The 23394-nt window shown below is 44.0% G+C and overlaps 1 protein-coding gene across 1 annotated transcript in view; it reads right to left on the bottom strand.

Annotated features, from left to right (window-relative positions):
- The window catches only part of PRKDC (protein kinase, DNA-activated, catalytic subunit), a 164116-nt gene that overhangs the window by 20362 nt on the left and 120360 nt on the right, over positions 1 to 23394 (bottom strand). The window contains exons 64-74 of the mRNA XM_074987196.1: positions 23193 to 23331; positions 22283 to 22471; positions 21373 to 21597; positions 20915 to 21023; positions 20130 to 20241; positions 16509 to 16695; positions 14270 to 14444; positions 13977 to 14167; positions 11057 to 11237; positions 10295 to 10455; positions 8809 to 9020 (exon numbers count right to left, since the gene is read on the bottom strand). Coding sequence (XP_074843297.1) covers positions 8809 to 9020; positions 10295 to 10455; positions 11057 to 11237; positions 13977 to 14167; positions 14270 to 14444; positions 16509 to 16695; positions 20130 to 20241; positions 20915 to 21023; positions 21373 to 21597; positions 22283 to 22471; positions 23193 to 23331 — 1881 coding nt within the window. The remainder of the gene's footprint in view (positions 1 to 8808; positions 9021 to 10294; positions 10456 to 11056; positions 11238 to 13976; positions 14168 to 14269; positions 14445 to 16508; positions 16696 to 20129; positions 20242 to 20914; positions 21024 to 21372; positions 21598 to 22282; positions 22472 to 23192; positions 23332 to 23394) is intronic.

Below are 23394 nucleotides of genomic sequence, written 5' to 3'. Positions count from 1 at the left end.
GCCTAGGGCCATTAGCCCTCCTGAAGTGGCAGGCCATCGGAGAGGGGGAAAAACAGCACAGAGAAGGTGCTAAGTACCCATTAACAACTGAAAGACTCACCAACAATGTCCTCTTCAGGATTTAAGAAATGTGAGTCCTGCCGAGAGGCAATGCCAGCGTCTGATGGGCACAGTCTCTGCATAAGGTGCCTGGGGGAGTCCCATGTCACACAGAAACGCTCCTTCTGTGCAAAATTAACAGCCAGAGCAAGGAAGGACAGGGAGATGCGGCTTAAAATGCTGCTCTTCGACAAGGCCCTCCAGCCAGATGTGCCGGAGCGGCCGCAACAGGAGGGACCCTCTGGGGCTCATAAAAGGAAAGCCGCCTCCCTCACCCCATCAGCGCAAAAACGGAGGAAAGCCTCCCCAGCCCGATCCCTGCCGGCAGCAACAGCGAGTGGGACGGGAGGAGCGCGCAGCCCCCAGCCGCAGCAACAGCTGATCAGCGGCGGCACGGAGAGCCACGTGGAGGCGGCTCAGCCTCCGATAATCAAACAGCCGCCCCGCACCGCAGGCAGGGCGGAGGCTAAACAAGCGCCGGTACTGGCGGCACTGCAAGCAGCGGCACCGACCCCTGGGGAACCGGCGGTGCAGAGCGCGCAGGCACGCAGCCTGCAGGCACCGGAGGACACCGCCCATGAGCGTGCCGAGCACGGCGCGGACGGGGCCGAGATCCCCTGCACGTCAGGGGGCGGAGTTACCTCCTCAAGGGAGGGGGAAGGCTGCACACAAAACGAGGCACCGCAGCCCCTCTCCAGACAGCGCTGCAGAGTTGCTTTCTCTCAGCCCTCCGCTCATGCTGCAGACTCCAACCAGAAGGCAGGGGTCCCCCCTAGCCTACCCAGAGCCCCCATCTCCATTTTTACAACCAGCCTCGCCCTGGCTGGGACCACCTTCACCCTTCCTGGGGTTTGAGCCGCTGGAATACTATCACAAATCGCTCTCTCCAGTGTCCCAGATCTCTCGACGATCTCGCTCCCCCAGACGCAGAGGGTACGCACCAAGGGAGTGGTCTAGGTCACCTTCCCAAGAACAGTGTCTATACTGCCATGGTCACCCCTATCACGTGGGGCATAGACACCATCGGCAATCTACCAGGGCAAGATCCCCACAGACAGTCCCGTATCCCCGAGGGCAATCGCGAACGGGGACAGAGACTCAAGTATCTCAGGGGGAACTGGTTATGGAACCCCGAGATTTTCCCTTGCAAGCTTCCAGCGAGAGGATGTACCATCACCAACAGGAACTGGAAGGGTCCAGAGAGGCGTACCCAAGTGGTTCCTCGCTCTCCTCCCCGGACGAGGCTACGGCCCCGGGGTACGTCCATCCTCCGGACGATCTCAAACAGTTTCAAGAGCTGTTTAAGAGGGTGGCCTTCACGCAAGGCATCCAGACAGCAGAGGTGCAAGAGAAACACCATAAGCTCCTCAAAAATCTGAGACCTCCGGCCTCCTCCAAAATAGCAATACCACTTGATGAAGCAATCTTGGAGTCCGCCACTATGATATGGCGGACCCCTGCGACTATTCCGCCTGTCCACAAGAGAGCGGACAAGAATTACTTCGTGCCGGCGAAGGGCATGGAGTTCCTGTTCAGCCACCCACAACCAAATTCCTTGGTGGTGGAGTCGTCGCAACAAAGATCAAAGACATCTCAATTCAAGACAGGGGGAACAGACAAAGATGCCAAGAAGCTAGAGCTGTTCGGCAGAAAGGTCTACTCCTCCTCCACTCTACTGTTGCGAATGGCAAATTACACAGCGCATTTAGCGAACCATAATTTCGACAACTACACTAGGTTAACCTCCCTCATGGACTCGCTTCCAGAGGACAAGAAACCGGTGCTCAAGGCCATCGTGCAAGAAGGCTACGCGGCCTCGAGGACGGGAGTTCAGATCGCCCTGGATGTTGCGGACACAGCAGCACGTTCCACAGCTACGGCAGTGGTGATGCGAAGGGAGTCCTGGCTCCGGACTTCGGGTATACCGAGGGATCTGCAGGCAAAGATCGTCGATCTTCCCTTCGACTCGCAGAAGCTGTTTGCTGAATCAACTGACTCGGTCCTTCATTCCAGTAAAGATTCAAGAGCCACACTTAGGACCCTGGGGATTTACACCCCTCCATACAGAAAGAAAAAGTACTACCCTCAACAAAGACGGTACCAGTACCAGCAACAGCGTCCCCAGTACCACAGGGGTTACGAGCAAGGGCGACATCAACAGCACCAGCAGTAGAGAACTCCCAGGCGACGTTCCCAACAGAGCCGTGCGTCCTCGGGGCAGGGCCAAAGGCCACAAGTTTGACACACAGATCCAGGGCTGCGCCATCACTACCATCGCACAAGGTCATCCGAAGCGGCTATTCCACCATCGCCTCCGACCATTCTACAACCAGTGGCAAAGGATCACCACAGACAAATGGGTGCTGGAGATCATAGCCACGGGGTACGCCATTCCCTTCCAGTCGCTCCCACCGCCACGACCTCCACCCAGGCCCCCCACGTAGCAAGGCTCAAGCAGGAGGTAGACCATCTCATGCTCATAGGGGCAGTGGAAAGAGTGCGGGAGCAACTGCAAGGAAAAGGGTTCTACTCGAGGTACTTCCTCACGGAGAAAAAGACAGGAGGCTGGAGGCCCATCTTAGATCTTCGAGGCCTCAACCGGTACCTGCGCAAGCAACGCTTTCGGATGATCACAATCGCCTCCATCCTTACGGCACTGGACCATGGAGATTGGTTCGCAGCCCTCGATTTACAAGACGCGTATTTTCACATAACTATCCATCTGGCTCACCGGCGATTCCTCCGGTTCATGGTAGGCAAAGAACATTTTCAATACAAGGTCCTACTGTTTGGCCTTTCCTCGGCCCCCAGAGTCTTCACCAAGACCTTGGCAGTGGTATCAGCCTACCTGCACAGACAGGGGGTATTTATATTCCCGTACCTGGATGACTGCCTACTCAAAGGGGCCTCGAAGGAGGAGGTACTACGCATGATACGCGTCACAGCAGGCATGTTCTCTTCGCTCGGCCTGGTTATCAATCTGGCAAAATCAAAGATAGACCCCACACAGGACAGAGAGTTCATAGGGGCATGCATAAATTCTATTACAGCGAGAGTGTATCTACCAAAGACTCGCTTTCGGGCCATCGGCTCCCTCGTGCAGGTCATCACCTTCAGCCCTACGGTGCCGGTCCTGACGTGCTTACAGCTGCTGGGCCACATGGCAGCGGCGACGTTCGTAGTACAGAACACCAGGTTACACATGCGCAGCATGCAGCACTGGCTGGCGAGCGTATACAAACTGGCAGCACACACCGTTCACAGGGTGGTGTCGCCCACAGCAGAGGTGCGCAAATCCCTGCAATGGTGGGTAAACCCCAAGAACTTGCTAACAGGGGTACCCTTCCACCAACCACAAATATCGGTTTTTCTTACTACAGATGTCTTTCTCATAGGGTGGGGAGCACACATGGGCGAAGAGGTGACTCAAGGGCTGTGGTCCTCCACGGAGCAGTCACTGCACATAAATATAGTGGAGCTCAGAGCAGTGTTCAACGCCTGCAGACACTTTCGAGACCATATACAAGGCAAAGTTGTCAGGATCAGTACAGACAATACCTCCACCATGTTTTATATAAATCGGCAAGGAGGAGCTCGGTCCCGTGCCTTATGTGCGGAAGCAGTCCGGTTATGGAACTGGTGCATCGCCAACAATATAATCTTGAAAGCCTCGTACTTACCAGGCGTTCACAATGTGAAAGCAGACCAGCTGAGCAGGCGTTTTGCACTCACGCACGAGTGGCAGATCCGTCCCGATCTGCTACGACCGATTTTCCACGCATGGGGTTTTCCCCAGATAGACCTGTTTGCCACTCAACACAACAAGAAGTGCCCACGATTCTGCTCCAGGGCAGGACTGAGGTCCCTGGGGGACGCGTTCGCGATCTCGTGGAGGGGCCCCCCTGCTTTACGCTTTTCCTCCCACAGTGCTGATCCACAAAGTCTTGCAGAAAGCCAGGAGGGAAGGAGCCCGAAGGATCCTGATAGTCCCAACGTGGGATCGACAGCAATGGTTCCCCCTACTCCTGCGCATGTTGGACCGTCCACCGATGCCCCTTCCTGTGGCGCCGGATCTGCTCACGCAAGCCCAGGGGTCCATAGTGCATCCGCACCCCCAAGGCCTGCGACTACAAGCGTGGTTAATCCATGGCTCAGCTCCCTAGAGAGCACATGTACGGATGAAGTGCAGCAAGTCCTAGAAAGTAGCAGGAGGACTTCCACCAGGAAGACCTACAAGCAGAAATGGACTCGCTTCACGGCATCGTGTTCTACCAAATGGCTAGCCCCCCTTTCGGTGCCTATACCTGTGATATTAGAGTATTTACTGGACCTCAAGAGAGGAGGACTCTCACTATCCTCGTTAAAGGTCCACCTTGCCACCATTTTGGCGTTCAGACACGAAGAGGAAGGGCACACGGTGTTCGCCCATCCCACGGTTACCAGGTTCCTCAAAGGGTTGGTAAACCTATACCCCCTCGGAAACCGCTTCCACCTTCGTGGAACTTGGACCTGGTGCTTAATGTGCTAACGGGACCACCGTTCAAGCCCTTGGCCACGGTTTCCCTCCGCCTCCTTACGATAAAGACGACCTTTCTTCTCGCAACCATGTCAGCTCGCAGGGTGAGCGAGCTTGCGGCACTTATGCCAACGCCACCCTGCACTGTTTTTTCCAAGGAGGCGGTAACCATACGGCTGCATCCAGCCTTTGTTCCCAAAGTTTCTTCTGAGTTTCACATTAACGAACCTATTGTTTTACCCTCATTTTATCCAAAGCCTCATAACTCTAACAAAGAGGCGTGCCTACACCTCCTGGACGTGAGGAGGGCGCTAGCCTTCTATATAGACAGGACCAAGTCCTTCCGGAAAACGGATAGGCTCCTAGTCTCTCTCGCTCCCAAATCTAAAGGAGAAGGTCCCTCTTCGCAGAGAATCTCGAAGCACATCGTATCCTGCATAAAAATGTGCTACGAACTCAAAAAGACTCCTTTACTGGCCACTCCCAGGGCTCATTCCACTAGGGCGGTGGCGGCATCAACAGCCTTCTTCAAGGGCGTTGCGCTAAAAGACATTTGCAGAGCGGTGACCTGGTCATCCTATGACACCTTCGCCAAACATTACGCCCTTCACAGGGTATTCCAAGAGGATACTCGTCTCTCGACAGCGGTCCTCTCGGGGACAAGCTGCACATAATCCGATTACCCACCTCCTATCTTGGGTTACTGCTGGGTAGTCACCTATTGTGGAGCACCCACGGGGACACTCGAAGAAGAAAGACAGGTTACTCACCGTAGTAATGGTGGTTCTTCGAGATGTGTCCCCGTGGGTGCTCCACTACCCGCCCATCCTCCCCGCTTCGGATCTCTGTTTAGTGTTTTGCAGGAGCATCTGAGGCAGTTGGTCAAGGAACTGGCGGGGACCGGATCGCGCACGTGGCCAGGAGCGCGCAAGGGAGCGGCGCGCACCGGCGCATGCGCGGTCCGGCAGAAACTGCTTGGAAGATCTGATCTGCGGCGCTGGGCGAGCCCGATACCTATTGTGGAGCACCCACGGGGACACATCTCGAAGAACCACCGTTACTACGGTGAGTAACCTGTCTTTTTTTGGTCCTTGCTAAGAGTCTGCTGGGAAAATAGCAACTTTTTGAACTGAGAGCTCTTGGGTGGATACAGAAAGCGGGATTAGTAGGACTGTATACATCTAGCACATCACTTGCCACTAAATCTGTGTGTATTACTTGTGCTGAGTAGCATGAGTGTGGACTTCTGTTGCCTTGTCTCAAACTAACTATAATGCAAAAATCATGAGCAAAGAAAAAGGGACACATACAATTAAATAGTAACAGAGAGGAAGCCGTGCTAGTCTATACACTATCAAAACAAAAAGCAGTCAAGTAACACTTTAAAGACTAGCAAAATAGTTTATTAGGTGAGCTTTCGTGGGACAGACCCACTTCTTCAGACCATAGCCAGACCAGAACAGACTCAATATTTAAGGCACAGAGAACCAAAAACAGTAAGCAAGGAGGACAAATCAGAAAAAGATAATCAAGGTGAGCAAATGAAAGAGTGGAGGGGTGGGGGAGAAGGTCAAGAATTAGATTGAGCCAAGTATGCAGACGAGCCCCTATACTGACTCAGAAAGTTCCTATCACAATTTAAACCATGTGTTAATGTGCCGAATTTGAATATAAAAGCCAGCTCGGCTGCTTCCCTTTCCAGCACGGTGTGATAATTTTTCTTCAGTAACACACATACCTTTAGGTCATTGACAGAATGCCCCATTCCATTAAAATGTTCACTAACTGGTTTGTGGATCTGGAGTGTTTTGATGTCTGTTTTGTGCCCATTGACCCTTTGTCTAAGGGAGTTAGAAGTCTGTCCAATATACAAAGCATCTGGGCATTGTTGGCACATGATGGCATATATGATGTTAGTAGAGGAGCATGAGAAAGTGCCCGTGATTCTGTGAGTAACCTGGTTAGGTCCAGTGATGGTATTTCCAGAGAAGATATGTGGAGAAAGCTGGCAGCGGGCTTTGTTGCAGAGAAAGGTTCCAGGACCGGTGTTCCTGGGGTATAGACTGTGGCTGTTAGTGAGGACCCTCATGAGGTTGGGAGGTTGTCTGTAGGAGAGAACAGGCATGTCACCTAGGGCCTTCTGGAATGTGGCATACCTATTAAGGATAGGTTGTAGATCTTTAATAATTCGTTGCAGTGGTCTGAGTTGGTGATGACCAGTGGTGTTCTGTTCTTGGCTTTTTTGGGCCGCTCTTGGAGTAGCTGCTCTCTGCGTATTCGTCTGGCCCTGTCGATTTGTTTTTTTTACTTCTCCTGGTGGGTAATTCAGGTTTATGAATATTTGGTAAAGTTCTTGTAGTTTTTGGTCTCTGTCAGTTGGATCAGAGCAAATGCGATTGTACCTAAGAGCTTGACTGTAAACAATGGATCTAGTCACGTGTGCAGGATGGAAACTAGAAGGGTGTAGATAAGTATAGCGATCAGTAGGTTTTCGGTCCAGTGTGGTACTGATCAGGCCATCCTTGATTAGTACTGTAGTGTCCAGGAAATGTATCTCTTGCATGTTGTAATCGAGGCATAAGTTGATGGTGGGGTGTAGATCGTTAAAGTCTCTGTGGAATTCTTCTAGAGCCTCTGTACCATGGGTCCAAATCATAAAGATGTCATCAATGTATCTTAAGTAGAGAAGTGGTAACAGGGGACGAGAGCTGAGGAATCGTTGTTCCAGGTCAGCCATAAATATATTAGCGTATTGTGGGGCCATGCGGGTACCCATAGCAGTTCCACTAATCTGGAGGTATAAATTGTCCCCAAAACGGAAATGATTGTGTGTGAGAACCAAGTTACACAGGTCAGACACCAGATTGGCTGTGGTGGCATCAGGGATGGTATTCCTGATTGCTTGTAATCTGTCTTCATGTGGAATATTAGTGTACAGAGCCTCTACATCCATTGTGGCAAGGATGGCGTTATCAGGAACTTTTCCAATGTTTTGTAATTTCCTCAGGAAGTCGGTGGTATCTCGGATATAGCTGGGAGCGTTGGTGGCAAGGGTGGAAAGGGAAGCAGCCAAGCTGGCTTTTATATTCAAATTCGGTACATTAACACATGGTTTAAATTGTGATAGGAACTTTCTGAGTCAGTATAGGGGCTCGTCTGCATACTTGGCTCAATCTAATTCTTGACCTTCTCCCCCACCCCTCCACTCTCTGATTTGCTCACCTTGATTATCTTTTTCTGATTTGTCCTCCTTGCTTACTGTTTTTGGTTCTCTGTGCCTTAAATATTGAGTCTGTTCTGGTCTGGCTATGGTCTGAAGAAGTGGGTCTGTCCCACGAAAGCTCACCTAATAAACTATTCTGCCAGTCTTTAAAGTGCTACTTGACTGCTTTTTGTTTTGATACAATTAAATTAATTTTACAAGAGCTGTATGTTAACCTATATGAAAAAGTTAGGCATGACAATATTGTAGTTAACTAAAACCTCTTGCCACCAAGAAAAGCAATGTCAGGGAGACCATGATGGCTCAGAACTTCAGAATAATAAAGGAACAGCTTATTTTACACAGTAGGGGCAGCCTTCCAAAAAAGGCAAGACCTTGGCACTTATATCACTGCTCTTTTGATGTACAGGGAGAGTTTTTTTTTTAAAAAATTGTTAAACTACTTGTTAATTAACAAGGTCTTTGCTTGCTTTTTCAACATCTGAAAGACAAATGTCAGGGCCTTACTTTCCTCTCTTTGCTAAAAGATCTTGGCAAACATTAGCACATACAGTGATATAACTGGAGATGAAGTTGTGGATTTCCCTCAACCCTACCAGAACAGACATGGAAGGCACCTCACACATTATGATTTTGTACATGAAACATATTTAAAAGAGCAAGAAAAGGCAAATACTTTTCTTTTGTGCTGTGTAGTTTATTTTACAGGGTTGTGGGAAGGGAAGTGTGAGCAAGGCTTGTGGGTGATCAGCCCCTCTGAAAATCATCTACCTGCTTATTTAAGAACCTAAATATGGATGTAGGTCCCTAATTTTAGGCACTCACATTAGAAAAGTTGGCCTCATTATCTCTTTTTCCAAGCATCTGCATCAAGCACAGGACATAGCGGAGTTTATCTAGTAGTTTCTTATGCTTTTTGTTACCACTTATTACAATCTTACAGATTTCTAAGCAACATTCCAAATACCACCTTGCTACGAACTCCTTGTTCTTGTGGCCAATTGCTGTGTCTTTGAAGGAATAGTTTTCACTGCTGATCATGAAAGGATAGACGATTGCCTGTGGATAGCTATTTGCAATCTCTTCTACAGTATGTTGCACAGCTACCGCTTCCTCTTTGTCAAGCACTGCCATCAATTGGCTAATCCAACCAATGAATTGCCAGCAGGGAACTGATGAAATCTGCAAAACACAGACAGTATTTTTACCTTCTATAGATCTTTAATAATCCTGAATGTGAATAAAACCAAACAAAACTCCCTAGTGCTGCAGATGCAGCTTGATGGCGCAGCGGGCTCCTCAGGCTGTGGGGCTGTCAAGAAGCTGGCTGGATTTGCCTTCCTGCCACGGCCCTCTGGTCAAGGAGCATCCTTCGCCCAGCACTGGACCAAAGTGTGCCAGTTTTAGGAGCTGCAACATGGGTGTGGTAAAGCTGTGCTAACAATGCAGAAGTTATGCTAGCACAGAGCTATAGTGCAGATATAGCCTATACCAGTAGTGGGCAACCTGCAGCCACCAGGGTTCTGTGCATGGCCCGCGAGACGTTTTGTTTACCATTGCCCATGCACAGGGCTGTCCACATAGTTTTAATCCTGGTGGTATTACTAAAAAGTGACACACACGTAAAGCAAGGACACATGAAATGGTATGCATGCTCACTGCATACAACACTGGCCGTGAGCCATGTGCTCCCTCTGCATCCAATCAGAGCACTGCTACAGCTCAATAAGCACACTATCAATTCTAGGCATGCAAGCGCCGTTAGACAAACTACCTTATCCTGGGAGACTGTCTTGGTTATGACACTCTTTCAGCCCAATGAGACGAAAGACAACCACCCATGCACCCTAACCTTGGTTGCCCTCACTGGCCCACACTGATGGAAAGGGTTTTTTCCCAGTGGTGTAGGAATACCACCTCCCTGAAAAAAGTGTGCTTCTGTCAGTTAAAGCATCAAAACACAGCTGAATCTCCACAGGGACGTAGGTCAGCAAAACTATGAGCCTCAGGGATGTGTGATTGAACTTTTCAGTGTAGACCAAGTCTAATACAGAAGCAGTCATAGTAGAGAGGGATGACACACAGAGGTCTGGCATGGAGGACAACAGCAGGGTGCCATACTGTACCCCTGGCACTGGGAAAATGGATTACAAGTTGTCCTTGGAAGAGGGGTTGGAGAAGCTTGAGAAGGAACATGAAGGGATGAAATGAGCCCCTGGAGTTGCAAAGTACTTGGCTGACGGAAGTACAGTGTGCAACACACTAGTTTTTTTTCTTCATTAATCAACTCAGCAATTGACTCAGCAAAATACACAATGCAACAAGTTCCCAACACCCTATTAAACTAACAAAGATTTACACAATAACCCAAAATTCAATTTTAAATAAAGAAATTGTGAACCAAATATTTATTGAACAGAATCAACTTAGCTGTCCCAAGAATGGAAGTAACTAACCTCTCGTGTCATTAGGCCCAGTGTCTCTGCAGGATACCTTTCTATTATTTGCAGTAGCCTGGGAAATTTCAGCCTGGCTTCTCTGGAATTCAATTTTAAAGCTTTTATCATTTTCTCTACTACAATAGCTGGGAATGTCTGCAGATCCAAAGCACTGATGCCTGCAAGAAACAAAACACAAACACGATATTTTTTCAGCCCTTTGATTATCTAAAGCATTCCACTTTCCTTTTACTTGTATCATATGCTTTCTTGGTGGGCTGTAGGGCAATTATTTATTTATTTGTGTTTTTTTTTTTTTTTTTACTTTGTTTTCCATTTAAAGACTTGTTTGAAGTGCACATACCACTAAATATGAGTATTCCTGGACTGTAAGGATTAGCTTTTACCAGGAGATTGCATTATCATTAGTATGTTTCCCATTTTATACATAGCATTGTCATGGTCTGGGAAGGACTAAGAGGAGTATCTGCTGGATCGGATTCACCAATAAGAGGACAATCTGTTTACCTTTAAATTCAAGCCATATAACCTGCTGGGATTTCAGCAGTAGTATGAAATGATGTATTTTAGATAAATTCTTTATAACAGAAGTTACTTACTTGGTTGCAAAATACCAGCTGTTTTATTTTTCTACCAATTCTACCTCCTCTACTCCCTCTATTTTGACTGCTGTCTTCACATTGGCACTCTCTCATCTGAAATTATCCTGCATAACAACAGGATGGGAAGTCCTGACAAATATTTTAATATCTGACTCACCAGATGAACCTTCTTCCTCTTTACGGAGATGCTTGTCACAGAAATCAATCAAAGTCATGTAAGCATGTATGACTCCAGTTAGATCTACGTGGTCCATTGAGTGAGACTGCACCTCTTCTTCAGCCTTCCTCACTGCAGTGCTGAAGTACTGGAAAGCCCTCTGGTTCAGACCTGCTATTACCTGAAATTCATCCGCAAGTGGAAACTACAAGAAGTAGAGTGCAGCGAACAGTTCACAGTAAATAGTTTATTCAGTAAATTTAGCCTCCTTTTCTGCTCACCAAATAGTTTATGTGAACAGTTCTGGAACTACAGGTCACTTGCTTTCAAGTATTCAATATCTGAAATTTGAGCTGCACTGCATACACAGATCACATGCTATTAGTTCTGTTCCTTGCCTAGATAGGCAAAAAATGTAGACGGGGATTCTAAAAGAAGCCATATTTATTGTTTAAAAGTCACCTTCTGTGAACATTCTCTACAATTTGCTATTTTCAAGCCAGTAAACTCATTCAATAGATTACTTGCAAATAGTTAATGTGAAAAAGACACAAACACAGTAAAAAAGTTACTTTTTTTAGTCTGAATTAACATTCATGACACTAAGTGGGGGATTTTTGTTGTTCTGTTAAAAAGTTCTTTGCCCAGCTTTCTAGTTTTAACCTTTATTTATATACCTTTTATGTTTTCTTCCTGAATGGGAACTGAGGCATAATGTGGTCATCTCAGATTTTTCTAATGTACAATGTATTTAAAGGGAAGAAATCATTTGCAAAGCATCTTACAAGCTAACTTATCTAAACTTTGCACACGTATTCCATCATCTACTAATGATACGCCATCCTTGTCAGCAATGTTAGCTGCTTAGCAGTATTCAGCAATAGCACTGAAGAATTTAGGAACATTAAGCAGAAAACACTGTATTGAATATAAAACATGCTACGAATTTTGTTGGGAAAGTTCCAGGATACAATCCTTTTGGCTTAAAGCAGAGAGCGGGATTAATATAATGGGTATCTCCTTGAAAATCACCTCTTAGGCCACATTTTGTGATATATCCCATTATGTTGGAAATGCTAGAACTTATAGAAAGGCTGGTTCTCTAAAGCTGCACTTGTAGCAAAATGATTCATATTATTTAGATGGAAGAGCAGACTGCATCAAGGAACAGAAGCTTGGCGCAGGAACTTGGCTAACCTGGAATCTCAGAGCAGGTAGCTATTTGCAGGACAGAAACATCAGACAAATCTGAAAAGACTCGATCTAACTTTTCAAAAATGTTTGATTAACCCCTAGTGGATGGAAAGGGAAATGAAGGGAATCAAACACCCTAGTGTGGGAATTTGGTCAGGATACAAGTATCAACACCTGTAGATCTTGAAAGAAGCTCCCATATTATCTCAGTTTGATGCCTCATCTAGCAGATAGTACAGTGCCCTCTAGCACCATGCTGAGACACTGGTTAAATAGTGATTCTGTTCCCTCTGACACACACACAAAATCTTGGACACCACTTCCTGCAGTATCCTTCTGAACATCTCTCATAAAAGTCTCATCTTTTTTTAGTGTTTAGGGACACAGAACGAGACAGTATGGTCATGATAGTAAGGTAGTATGGTCCATGCTCACTTTTCAACTGTTTGTTACAAAAGAAAATTGTCATTGTGCTAGTTACTCTACCAGAATGAATTTAACTTAATTTTATTATATATTTATGCTCTAAGATGCCACGTGTTATTCTCAGGAGCTTTTCATTTCTATATTTTACCTTTGCTTTCAAAGTATTACAGCTAATTTTTGCTCTTTTTGTATGGACACTGTTCATTTACAGATTGTTCCCAGAGAGACAATATCTGCGTTTGCTCATTCTAAATATAGTTAATTAAATATAATTACTCTCAATACAGTAAACTTGCATATCCTGCAGTCCCAGGACTGGGAGGTTGCCGGATATTCAAATATTCTGGATAATAGAGAAGTATACCTGGCAATGAACGTATAACCTCAAGAAAAACAAGTTTAGATATCAAGAAACAAACAAAATGTATGCACAGTACTTTATTTACCAATAACAGTAGTACTGTACACTGTAAACTTATACTGTATTTGCTGTATTTATTTGTGTTTACTTTCACTAGACTGTACTTAGAGAAAACATAACTAAAATTTACTTATGGTTAAAATACCAGTTATTTGAGTGTTACGGATGATGTAATGCTGGATATGAAAGAGTTTACTGTATGTATATGGGAAAATCTGGTAGGGTCTCTGATGGTATACTCCTGCTTAATTAAGGCAAATGACAATGGGATAAATTTGTATTTATTTTGCCCCCTCCTAGCTATGGCTTGTCATTAAAATGAATAGAAAACAATGATTAAACAATAGAAAATTTATTATATTAATAGTAGAATGTGACCATCTTCAAGGGAGAGCAAAGCTACCCGACTGACATTAGCATGGATATCAAAGAGCACTACCCATCCAACTATCAGGCTCCCCATTGTTCCCATGCTCTGAGACAGGGTTCTTTCCTCCATGTAAGATATCAGTAGGGACAAACACTTGCATAATCATGAAAACTCTGGACACAGCAGATTCAAAACCTACTGCCACAAGTTTTACTTTACCAGCCTGGTGGGAGTTCAGGGTATGGAACTTCCTCTCTTGCAGTTAATGTGTGGGGAATGGCCCTTTGGCCAAATAAAAAGACAGTCCAGGGGCAGGAACCTGTGACTAAGGGGCCCAGGTCAGATTAACAGCTACTGCACCACTACTCTTACAGCTGCGGCTCACTGGAAAAGTGCTAGCATGGCTTTACTGCAGTGAAATGGACTGAATGTAATTGAGTTAATGAAGTGCATAACACAATTGGCCATCTACTGCGATGAGTAAGCATCTCTGTTCCACTCTCGCTTACCTTCTCCAAATTTTCAGGCCTCTCTCCAGAAAGCATCACAACTTTTCTAGCTTTCTCTTCCTCAATTTTCTCAAGACATCTTGGATCTTTGCTCAGGGCAGTGGCCAAAATATGGTAAGTGGTCCCCAGCAGGAGGTTTTGGTTGCGGAAAGCCTTGATGTTCTTACTCAGGTAATCAGATTTGCTCTCATCTGTTGGAAGTCAGAAACAAAAGTTGATAATTTGTCAGTTAAATGGACTCCCATTACAAACAGGAAGGGAGTCCACAGAGTCTGAATGGCTAAGACAATTACCCAGTAAAGAGATGGTTTTCAGCACTGTGAGCATTTGTTCAGGACCCTTCTGGCTCTGACTGCGACTATGGCTAAAGCGGCAATAGCTGTGATTCCATCTCAAGAGCCAGTCTTCCCTGGTTTTAGACTCTCTGTGCAGATCTTTCAGAAGTTTCATTGCAACTGAGAAGCTGTTCTACATTGATAGATCAAAATGGGAATGTTCAATAATGCATTAGGAGAAGGTGGAATAAAACTATTCTTTGCAGCAATTAAGAGATCAAAGGATTTTACGAAAGCCATTATAGGATTCACAAAGTATAAAAGGAAATGTCCCTGGAATGCCAGCGAAGTGTGAGGGGTGCCACTGCCAGCTGGGTTGTATGTGAAAAACAGCGTGCACTAGTATTTGATAAAAATACACAAACAATCTAGCTCTATTCATTTTCAACTCAAATCCTAAGTAACATACAGAGGTCAACATTTTCCAACTTGATGTGTAAAATTAGGCATCTAAATCTATATTTAGATCCATTAATAAATGGTCTGACTTTCAAAGATACTGAATACCCACAACTTGCACTGGGCTCAGTGGAAATTTTGGGTAAGTCAGCAACTCTGAGGGAGAGTCACTTATGGTTGGATTCAAAAGGGGATTTAGGTGCCTAACTTCCATTAGCATTAGAAGAATTCCCACAGCTCCATTGCTGGTGAATCCTATAGCTCTCTAATTCAGTTGGTGCCTAATTTTTTGCAGTAGGTCTCTGAGCGCCTACACATCTGTCTCAGTGTACATAAATCTCTGCTACACTCCACTCTACGCATCTGGACACCTGAGCCCACGTGATGCACAGCCGAGGGAAAGACAGGTATTCCTTCACCTATCTTGAACAGAGGACTTGAGCTGCTGGATTGAGCCCCACAAGTAGCTCACACAAAACAGTCGGTGGGACTGTTAGCTCAGTCTTTCTAATATTTTCCCAGGATGTGCAAAACCCCCAGGTGAAAGAATCGCCAAGTCAGGATACTATTCTGATGTGGACCTCCCTCAGTCTCTCCCATAGAACAAGTGAATAAATAAAGAGCCATCAGGCAGGAAAGCAACAGAGAACCTGGTGGTTAGAGGATTCACCCAGGAAGCGGGAGACCCAGGACCCGCTCTTCCTACTCTAATGACTCATTTTTCCAGAAAGGAAAAGATTCAAAAGGAAAGACGGAGATCTATGTAACAACATCCCATAGCAGAGGGGCTAGGGCTCTTACTGGAGATGTGTTGGCAGATCCCTCTTCTGAGCCCTTCTGCCCACTGAGCGAGAGTGAGACAGAGTGTGTATAGCTTGATCCAGGGACCAGGAATGTCCCAGGTGAATACTCTAACCACTGTGCTAAAAAAGTTATGTGAGAGCCCCACATCTTCCTCCCTCCATACAGCCTCTTGCAAAAAAGACATAGATGCCCAACTCCAAGAGAAGGTTTGCAGCTGAGATTCCCAAGAAGAGGGAGGCATCTCTTAGCAGCTCCAACTTAAATGCTCTACTCCCTGAGGCGGGGTGGGGGAGTTTAAGATACCCTCAACTCCCTTGCTTAAGCATTTCCCATTGGCTACCTTAAGCAGCAAGCACCCTCGCATGCTGGCTTTTGTAAATCCTGATTTTAGCTACCTATCTCATTCCATTCATCAGGATGTCTGAGCACCTAGTTCAGGCTTTGTGAATCTCAGTGAACTTTTAGATGCCTTAAAGTTAGGCATGGCAACATGGAGCATGACAATGCCTCAGTCTGTGTGATTCTAGCCCCTTGTTGCTAACTTTGGACAATCACAGGTCACATGATCAATTAATGTTCATAAGAGAAAACAAAAAACATAACAGTGTTTGTGAGAGGGGCAAACTGGCTCAATCTCAGTTTGGTTTGTATTGTTTTATACAGAATGTAGATTTGCAAATTCACTGGCACACAAGAAAAAAGTATGTGAGAAATATGCTTTATTTATTTGTTCTGGAAAGTAGCAGAAAGGACACCTGGGCTGCAGCTGTACTACATTCCCCTTTCAAAAGGGGAATGCAAATGAGGCAGACTGAAAATGCAAACGAAACCCTGATTTACAAATCTTGCTCTTCATTTGCATAAATTCACACAATCGTTTTTTCGGAAGAGACTTTTTCAAAAGAAAAAGCAGCCATGTAGACAGGATTCCTTCAAAAATAAACCCCATTTTCGAAAGAATGCCTCTTCCTGAAACAAAACAGTGCAGAGTCACCTGTTTCCTGGCACACTCTATCATCTTCATCTTCATGTTAAATTTGCAACTTTTAATCATTGAATGAATGTCTTCTTCCTGCAGAGCTGCTTCCACTGGATCACCATCTCCTCTTCCATCCACCTCCATGCTATCATCAGCCTGGATGTTGGGCAGTTTCTCCTGAATTTTTCCAAGAAAGAAACACCTGCAAAATGGTAAAACGGATTATAAAACGTTAACATACAGTGGGAAATGAACCTTTTTTTATCTGCCCTCTCCTCAATCCATACTCATTGCTAACAAAACAAAACAGCGAAAATGTAGCACTTTAAAGACTAACAAAAGGATTTATTTGGTGATGAGCTTTCGTGGGACACACCTACTTCATCAGATCAATCTCATTTCCAAAACAGACTGACATAAGTACAGAGCACAAACAAAAATTTTTTTTTTGCAATAAAAACTGACAAATCAAGTACATAGGACTGAAGTAAGCAACAGAAGGTTGGGGGATGTTAAGTGTCCTGCCTGAGATAATTATGAGTATCAAAGGAAGGGAAGCAGTCCTTGTAATGTGTGAGGTAATTGATGTCTCTGTTCATACCACGTCTTAGTATGTTAAATGTGAATATGAATTCCAATTCACAAATTTCTCGCTGTAATCTGTTTTTAAACTCTCTGTGCTCTAGGACACATTCTCAGATCTTTAAACAGAATGGCCAGCTCTCTGAAGCATTCACTGACCAGCTTACATATATTGAGCTTCTTGAGGACTGCTCTGTGTCCATTTATTCTTTGGTGAAGGTTTTGTCCAGTCTGCCCAATGTACATAGTGGCAGGGCATTCTTGGCACATAATAGCATATATAATATTGCTGGAAATGCATAAGAATGCACCTTTGATCTTGTAACTAACATGCTTAGAGGTCCAGTGACGGTATCTCAAGAATAAATATGTGGACGAAGTTGGCAGCGGGGTTTATGCCACTTACTTCAGTCCTATGTACTTGATTTGTCAGTTTTTAATGAATTTTTTTTTTTGGTCCTTTATACTTATATGTGTCAGCCTGCTTTGGAAATGAGATCGATCTGATGAAGTAGGTGTGTCCCACGAAAGCTCATCAACACATAAATCCTTTTGTTAGTCTTTAACGTGCTACATTTCTGCTGTTTTGTTTTGTTGGAGTACAGATTAATATGGCTACCTCTCTGTTACTATTCATACTCAATGCTGCCATCTTTCCCATTGGTAAAAATGGGTAAGCAGTCTCAATACTGACCAATGTCACTAACACTTGTATTTGTGATCCTCTTCAGTAAGGAGTAGGCATATTCAACTAATAGAACGAATAGTCACAACCAGAGTGGACTCACCTACTGAGCACCCACAGGTCTTGAAATACTGTCACTTACACATTTCATCTTTTAATCCTGGTTATGGGGTTAGGATTTTTATTGGAGACTGTGGAGTCTAAGTACTTTCATTTTTACTAGTATAAGATCAGACTGGAACAAAACAAACCTCTAGCCCTGGCACCAGCATAGCTGTAAGGAATGTGTAGGCTAACTATATTTCATAAGGTGTCAGCTTGAGCTGATTGACACATGGGATTTCCAGTTCACAGGAAAGTTCAATATTTAAAAGAGCAGTGGTGAAGCTGACAAAAACCATCCCAATTTTAGCCAGTAACTGCTGCTGTGGGTTCAATGCGACCCCTCTATAGGAAATGTACAGGCTCTGGGGACTGCAGAGCTTCCAGACACCTAGGTCAGCTGGCTCCTAATCTTTCACGAGTGGGTCCTGACAGCCAGCTAACCTGGGAACAGTCTGCATAGTGGAGCTGCCCAGAGACCCTAGAAGCCTAGTCACCCCAGCAGCCTGTCAAGAAACCAAGCAGGAGGATTCCTTCAGAATGTGATTCATTCAAAGTTCATCAACCTAGAGATGCTTCCGTGAAACACTTCAGGTTCAATAAATCTATATATTCCAAAGAAACTGTTTTGCTGGAAAACTCTTGACCAGCTCTAGTGCTAGCCTCTATCTCATGTCAAATTTTGACCAAACTGTAAATCTTGTTTAGGTTTGCAAAAATACCCTTTAAGATTTGTACATCAGTAATGTCCTGAGACTCCAGTCAATATCAAGACCTGATAGAGATCCTTACTTACAGTGGCTAGGCCCATCAACTTCAGTGGTATTGTTTATCATGTAAACTGTTATTCAAAATGGGCGGGGGTATAGCAGTCTGGCTCTGTGATGGGTGCTGTGCAACTGCCATAGAAATGCAATCCCTGTCCCAAGCAACCCCAGTCTAATTTATGACATGTTACAAGTGGTTATCTTTATAGCACATAGCAAGCTCTCAGCAGTCTGGTAACTTTCCAAAGTGAGCAAGTTTGGGGGCTGGCCCAAAGGCTGAAGCATGATATGTATCTAAGCAAGCTCCTTTGCACAGAAAGTTTTGGCTCCTGGCTGAACAAAAACAGCCAAGCCTGCTGAAACTCCACAATCAGCAAATTTTAAGGCACTATCCTGGCTCAGAGACAGGTAATGATGAAGACTGAGGGAAGAGGAGTGATCAGAAGTTGCACTGAGAGAAAGGAGAGGATATGGATAAATATGATGTGGAGAGTTATCAAAAGGCGAAGGAAAGCATCTGAGCCTCTTTAAGACCTTGTTTAAAGAGTCTCCCTCTCCAGAGTCACCCATCTCTGGTACCTGTTGCACAGCAGTAGTTTTGGCTACAGTAGTGGTTACATAAAAACCTGAAGAACATGGTGTTGACTGAGGTGGGCTCCCCTCTGAAAACCTCTGGCTATTCAAAAACATCTAGAAACTAAGAGCCAAATTTTGTGATTTTTACTCACATCTGAGGAGCCCTTAGTGAGTAGGCCCATTGAGAAATATGCCACTATTCACACGCACAGTTCCAAACATAGGTAAAGGATTGCAGAATTGGGCCGAGAATGGCTGCTGACAAAATCTCAATTCGTTATCCATATTTCCTTATAGTGTATCTAGCTAATGATGTATGACAAGCAATTGTAGACCTTAAACTATAGATCTAATCTACTGACTACACTATATATGTGAAAACACACTCATCCACCCACCCCACCTGTCCTTTGCTCCTCTCCATATGTTAATAGGAAAACGATTTGTTCCATTTGAAAGGCAAGATACAATACAGGGTGAACCTCTCTAGTCCATCCCTTTCTCGTCCAGCAACATCTGTGGGCTGGCATGGATTTTAGTTAGCTGGACATCCCCTTACCACTGGTGTGGCCAAGATTCCCGTGGCCCCATAAAGTTTGTTTAGAGCCACCAGTCCTGGCTCTCAGTGTTTCTGCACTGTTATTTAGCTGTAATTTACCCCTAAATGTCTTCTAAAAGAGAACCATAAGCAGCAGAAGTGTTAGGAATGCTGCTAAACAATACTGACCTCCTTTGGTCTGGCAAATTCTTTTGTTCCGTGCTGATCAGGATCTGAGGGTACTGGACTAGAGAGGTTCAAACTGTAATACTTAGAAATCATCATGTTCTGGATTTGAACCACATATTTCTAAAAGCAATATCAGAAATACAGCAAGCTCAACCAACATGTTAAATCAGAGTTAACTGACAAGTGTCTCATCTTACCGGTTTGTAATGATGTCATCCCAGATGTTCATGGGGTCCATTTTATCATCTGGATATCTGTTTGTCCAAATTCTGAGAAGTCTCTTAAGGGAAGGTTGAGAAGCTAAGCAGCCTAAAATTAATTGAAATACTTTAAGAAAGGCTGCATGGAGGCAATGTGAAGATGTAGGGAGTCAAACCATGTTGTTTAGAACCCAATAAGAAATGGACACAGCGGTACATAACAGTTACTGTAATGAAACTCTCACAAATTAACTGGCTTCCATTAATCATTCAGTATGGTGTTTATTTTCCAATTATTATTGTATTTCAACTACTACAGAGTAAAAAAAACTAAAAGTATCAGTAATTATCACTGGAAAAGAATGACAGTTATTACCAATTTTCCTCATAGGAATATAAGAGTACAACTGTAAACTACAGCTTTATACTCAGTTGATAAAATGTAAGTAACTTTATATTTCATGCCTAAAATCACAGATATTAATGGAACACATATCTATTCTCTGCTGTTCACAACTAGCTATCAAACTAGTTTAAAACAAATCACATGCAATTTTAAATATATTATTGCTTTTTCTAATAATCATGCTATTATTTTCATTGCAAGGGCTAGAAAGATATGATGCTTTTTAAAAGTATCCTCACTGTATCAGGCACAAATTCAAGAAGATTTTTGACATATGAAAATAACTACACTCAACTCTTTCCAAAAAAGGTTCGTGCCACAATGCACGTACACAATATAAAGAAAAAACACTGGCGGGGAGGGGAAAAAATCTTACTCGGTTTGCTTATGAAATTGATGAATTCCTGTATTTCTGTTAAAGCTTGGACAGACTGCAGCTTTGTTAGCCGACTTTGGTGCAACAGAGTATCAATACTTGAATAGTTCTAGGAGAGAGGAAATTATTTTTAATTATAATTACATATTATGTTTTTATTTAAATCACTGTAGAGGAGATAGTTGATCCTTTTATGTTCTATGCTCTACTACAGCGTGATTCACATTATGCTTAGAAAAACATGCAGAAAAGCAATGAGTATCAATATGCCTTAATCAGAAGGTTTTCAAAATGACCCATCAGTGAACTAGGCTGGGTAAACAATCTGAAATGCTGAAGTAGAGGAGACAACAGAATGAGTGAACCGCAAGGAAGGCGTAAGAGACCCCCAAAACAGAGCAGGCATGACATAACTTCCCGCAGAGAACTACCAGCAGACACGTCAGCAGCCTTGTTACCTGCATGAAGACCTGCATGGCACTACTGATGTAGTATCTGGCTCTGTCAAAGTCATCCTGCAGAAGGTAGAGAAGACTCAGCTCTTGACTGTAATGCATTTCTATAAGGGCTTTCCTCTGTTCTATCTTCATAGCCTCATCGATGAAGGTTAGCAAGGACTGATCATTTCCCCCATGGAGCAGTAACTTCAACTTACTCCGTATCATATATGGCAGATAGGTTTCCTACAGGGGAAAAAAGTAAAAAGCCTCTTTACTCCTGGGGGAAGATACTGAATAATTACTTCTGCCATCTGTTGCTGGTGATGAACAACATATGCAAGACACACAGAGGCCTGGTTCCATCTGCTATAGGCCTAAAGATTTTCAAATAGAAAAATGCTAACGTATTTCACCAAATCATAGATTCATAGAATGGGAAGGAACTTCAAGAGGTCATCAAATCCAGTCCCCTGCATTCACGGCAGGACCAAGCACCATCTACCATCCCTGGTGGTTGTATGTCTAACCCGTTCTTAAAAACCTCCAATAATGGAGATTCCACACACCCTGGGGCAATTTATTCCAGTGCTTAACCACTCCGACAGTTGGAAAGTTTTTCCTAATGTCCAATCTAAACCTCACTTTGTGCAATTTAAGCCCATTGCTTCTTGTCCTACTATATTATACTTTTCAGTGTACATTAACCTTTTTCAGACTGATTCCCCCCACCCAACAAATCACATTCACCATCTTCTGTTGGCCTCAGGAAGCTGCTCAGATACTGGTGCTTAGTATTTCTTATCAGCTTGGAGATAAATTCGGTGTGTCATTTTATCTTTATCCGTAATCACAGCACTGCAGTAATGGCCCTTCTACAAAAGCAATCAGCGTGATATCAAATCTAACATATAGCAATGATTATACAAACCTGATAAAATGGATCACTCCATATTTTGTTTAGGTCTGGAGGTTGTCCGCTATCGATATTAACAGTGGAACAATACTCCAGTGACTTCCATTCTGTCAGATGGTTGTAGCATTCAAGAGATGCAAGTTCCCAGAAATCCTTTTCTGCTTCAGAAGGCTCACCATCCAAGCAGTCTTGATTAGAAAGTGCCTACACAAGTAATGTCAGATGGGAAATACCAAGTAGATTCTTAGCTGCAATATTAAGGGTTTCTTACTATTCTAGACCACTCTCAGGAGAGCATATGGCGTTTTCACTCTTTCATGACAATACTTTATTCCTTTACCAGAAGAGGAAAGCAGCACTTGCATGTAATCAGCAAAAAGGACCCGAGATGTAAGAAAGAAAATGTTACAAAGAATTCTTGAAAATTTAATCCAGTCACATCTGTAAAAATGAAGATTGAAACTTGCATCTGAATGGAGCTACATGTTAAAAAAAAAAGCCTTCATTTTCCCCCTTTTCATTTAAGCATACAAACTGTGTATAGGTAGGGAAATCATTCCCATGCACATTTTTTATCACTATCAACTTGTGAATGCAAACACAACTTATACGTACAGACCACAGGCACTTCGTTTCCACTCACTAGTGATATTCTGTGTGTACTGATATTACATTGATTTATGCCTGTAAAGTGGTAAGATATTAATGGAGACAACTTGAAAAGTTGGCGCAATAAGCATTGTCTGTTATGACCTGTTATTTATATTGCATATTCTTAAAATCTTCATATTTTACGCATCTTTAATGAAGTGAGCTAAATAAAAGATCATTTAAAGCACTATACTGTTACAATTTTATTTAGATAGAAGTAAAAAAGAAGTCTTAAAAAAAACAATGTAAAATATTTGTCATGCAATCTTTTTACCTCATCATATTGTTTAGCTGCTTCAGCATAATCACTTTTTGATTCTGCCAACAGTGCATTCTGGGTAATTTCCTTAGTTCCAATCTTTCCACTGAAAATACCACGAAGAACATCATAATCTCCAACAGATCGATAAAGCCTAGGGAAGTTAAAAGATGAATTCAAGTGCAAAGTATTCAGGTACAAAACACTTCAGGATTAC

This window comes from Carettochelys insculpta, chromosome 2 (genome assembly GCF_033958435.1).
Source record: "Carettochelys insculpta isolate YL-2023 chromosome 2, ASM3395843v1, whole genome shotgun sequence".
Taxonomy (NCBI): domain Eukaryota; kingdom Metazoa; phylum Chordata; order Testudines; family Carettochelyidae; genus Carettochelys; species Carettochelys insculpta.
Note: the sequence above shows the minus strand (reverse complement) of the source record. Positions and strands in the feature narration are given on the sequence as shown.